The following is a 2,493-nucleotide window of genomic DNA, read 5'->3' as shown; positions in this document are numbered from 1 at the left end:
TTTGAAGTTCCCGTCTGTTGTACTGTTCTGAACAGCGCACAGCACACTTTTGGGAGATTATGTCTTCTGAACCTTTCAGTTTAGTCCTAAGAGCCCTTACTTAGCCTTGTGACCTCATCAACTTGAGTGCGGTCCTAGGTCACAGTCTAAGTGCTCCGGCCCTGCCCTAAAATGTATGGCCTGGTGACAGCACAAAGCCTCATGTTCTCAACCTCTTGCGCCTTTTTTTCTTTCTTTTTTTGAGTCAGGGCCTCACTTTGTCACCTAGGCTAGAGTGCAGTGGCATGCTCACAGGTCACTGCTGCCTGGGTCTCCTGCGCTCAGGTGATCCTTCTGCCTCAGCCTCCTGAGTATCTGGGACTACAATCATGCATCACTATACCCCAGCTAATTTTTACATTTTTTGTAGAGATGAGGTCTCACTATGTTGCCAAGACTGGCCTCTAACTCCTGGGCTCAAGCAATCCTCTTGCCCCAGCCTCCCAAAGTGCTGGAATTACAGGCGTGAGCCACCAGACTTCCAGCATTAAGCAGAGAGAATCTGTCAGCCTGGCTGGGATTAGGTGTCCCCTCTGCAGCCAGTCAGTGGTGGGTGTGTTGAAGATGGGGTTGCCTTGGAGGGGTGAGACTGGCAGGTTTTCTTTCTGAGACTGGATGTAGATGATGGGTGTACCTGTGGTCTCTAGAAGGTGGCCTCCAGGGGCTGGGAAAGGTGTGGGTGGGTGGGCAGAGTGTCTGCATGTGCAGGAAGTATTCGCGATCCTGAGACGGGCTGTCAGGGCCCTGCAGGAGTGGGTGTGGGGGTCACACATTGGACAGAGTGGTGTGTAGTCTGGAGTCTTGGGGATGTGGAGGAAGAACAGACCTAGCAACCCACAGGGGATGGAGGGTGACCACAGTGACATGGCATGAGCAGTGGGGTGGGAAGAAGCAAGCTCCGCTTGGGGTTGGAGGAATTTTTTTCACTGGGGATTCGTCATCAACAAATGACCCACTGAGGCTCTCACATGGGTCCTGTTCCCTTCTGGTTTACTGCCTGCCCTTTGCGGGGGGCGGGGGTGTTAGATGCTGTTAGGTTCCTTGCTGTGTTTAGTTTTCCATTGCTCCCGGCCTGGGATTGGGCACGGGGTGGCATGTGATGGGGCCCTGGGCACGAGCTGCAAGGTGATCCCTATGGGAGCTTGACCTTTAGGGGACCCCAAGGCTGGCTGGATTGGAGCAGTGGGGAGGAGGAGATAGAGAAGGTACCCACCAAGGGCAGATAAAATGGGTCTCTTAGTTTGAAGTTCCAGTCTGTTCTACTGTGCTGTACAGTGCACAGCACACTTTTGGGAGATTATGTGTTCTGAGTCTTTTAGTTTAGTCTTGCCTATAAAATGGCTAGGACATGTGTTATCCCAGGTTGCAGGTGTGGAGTTGCAGGTGAGGCTCAGGGAGGGAGCTCCCTTGCTCAGGGTCCCGCTGCCAGGGTCACATCGCCAAGTGCACACCACCAGGGTCACACCGTCAGGGTCACACTGCCAGGAGCTCGTTCTGGTGATTCTTCTGACCTATGATAGTTGATTTTGTTAACTGTTCTTTTCTTCTCTTTCCTTGCTGTCTGGTTGTCCCCAGTCATCCCTGCTAAGCAACTTTTCTTGGGATAACTGTGATGAGGAGAAGGACCCTGCGGTGATCAAAAGCCTGACTCTGGAACCTGACCCCATTGTCATTCCTGGGAACGTAACTGTCAGTGCTGAGGGCAAGACCAGCGTGCCCCTCACAACTCCTCAGAAGGTGAGCCTGGGTGGGGAAAGGAGCTGCTGTGGCCAGGGAATGGGGCACTGGGGCACCGGGTCACCGAGGGGTGCATGTTCAGGCAATGGAGAGTTTCAGAATCCTGGAATCCTGGGGCAGTGCAGGACACGTGGATTCAAACACTCTTACATATGCCCATGGAATCTCAGGATCACGGGATCGAGAGGAATCTCTGATGTCAACCTCAACGACTTCTGCTGAGGGCAGGAGTGACAGACACCTATGCCTAATAGCAGGGCCCAGTCTTCCCTGGATGTGACAGCCGACCGCTGCCCATAGTCTCATAGCGCAGGTTGGGCAAATCGGTTTTGCTGTTGTTAATGTTAATGATAAAAGAGGCACATCAATTAGCAGTATAGATGTGGTTCTGAGGTTTTAGAAAACTCAGGCCAGGCATGGTGGCTTAGCCTGTAATCCCAGCACTTTGGGAGGCCAAGGCAAGAGGATTGCCTGAGTCCAGGGCTTTGAGACCAGCCTGGGCAACTTGGTGAGACCTCATCTCTACAATAGAACACAAAAACTAGCTGGATGTGGTGGCATGTGTCTGTACTTCCAGTTACTTGGAAGACTGAGGCAGAGGAATTGCCTAAGCCCAGCAGGTTGAGGCTGTGGTTGCCTTGAGTATGACACTGCACTCCAGCCTGGGTGACAAGCGTAAGACGCTAACTCAAAAACAAACAAACAAAAAATTCTGCC

The 2,493-nt window shown here is 52.5% G+C and overlaps 1 protein-coding gene across 1 annotated transcript in view; it reads left to right on the top strand.

Moving 5' to 3' along the window:
- Positions 1-1,614: 1,614 nt before the first annotated feature.
- The window catches only part of GM2A (GM2 ganglioside activator), a gene marked incomplete at its 5' end in the record, with an annotated part of 8,493 nt that continues 7,614 nt past the window's right edge, over positions 1,615-2,493 (top strand). Inside the window, one exon of the mRNA XM_008067824.2 lies at positions 1,615-1,776. Within this exon, the coding sequence (XP_008066015.1) occupies positions 1,615-1,776 (162 nt within the window). The remainder of the gene's footprint in view (positions 1,777-2,493) is intronic.

The sequence above is a fragment of the Carlito syrichta genome, unplaced genomic scaffold (genome assembly GCF_000164805.1).
Source record: "Carlito syrichta isolate Samal-C Ts95f unplaced genomic scaffold, Tarsius_syrichta-2.0.1 Scaffold107891, whole genome shotgun sequence".
NCBI lineage: Eukaryota > Metazoa > Chordata > Mammalia > Primates > Tarsiidae > Carlito > Carlito syrichta.
Note: the sequence above shows the minus strand (reverse complement) of the source record. Positions and strands in the feature narration are given on the sequence as shown.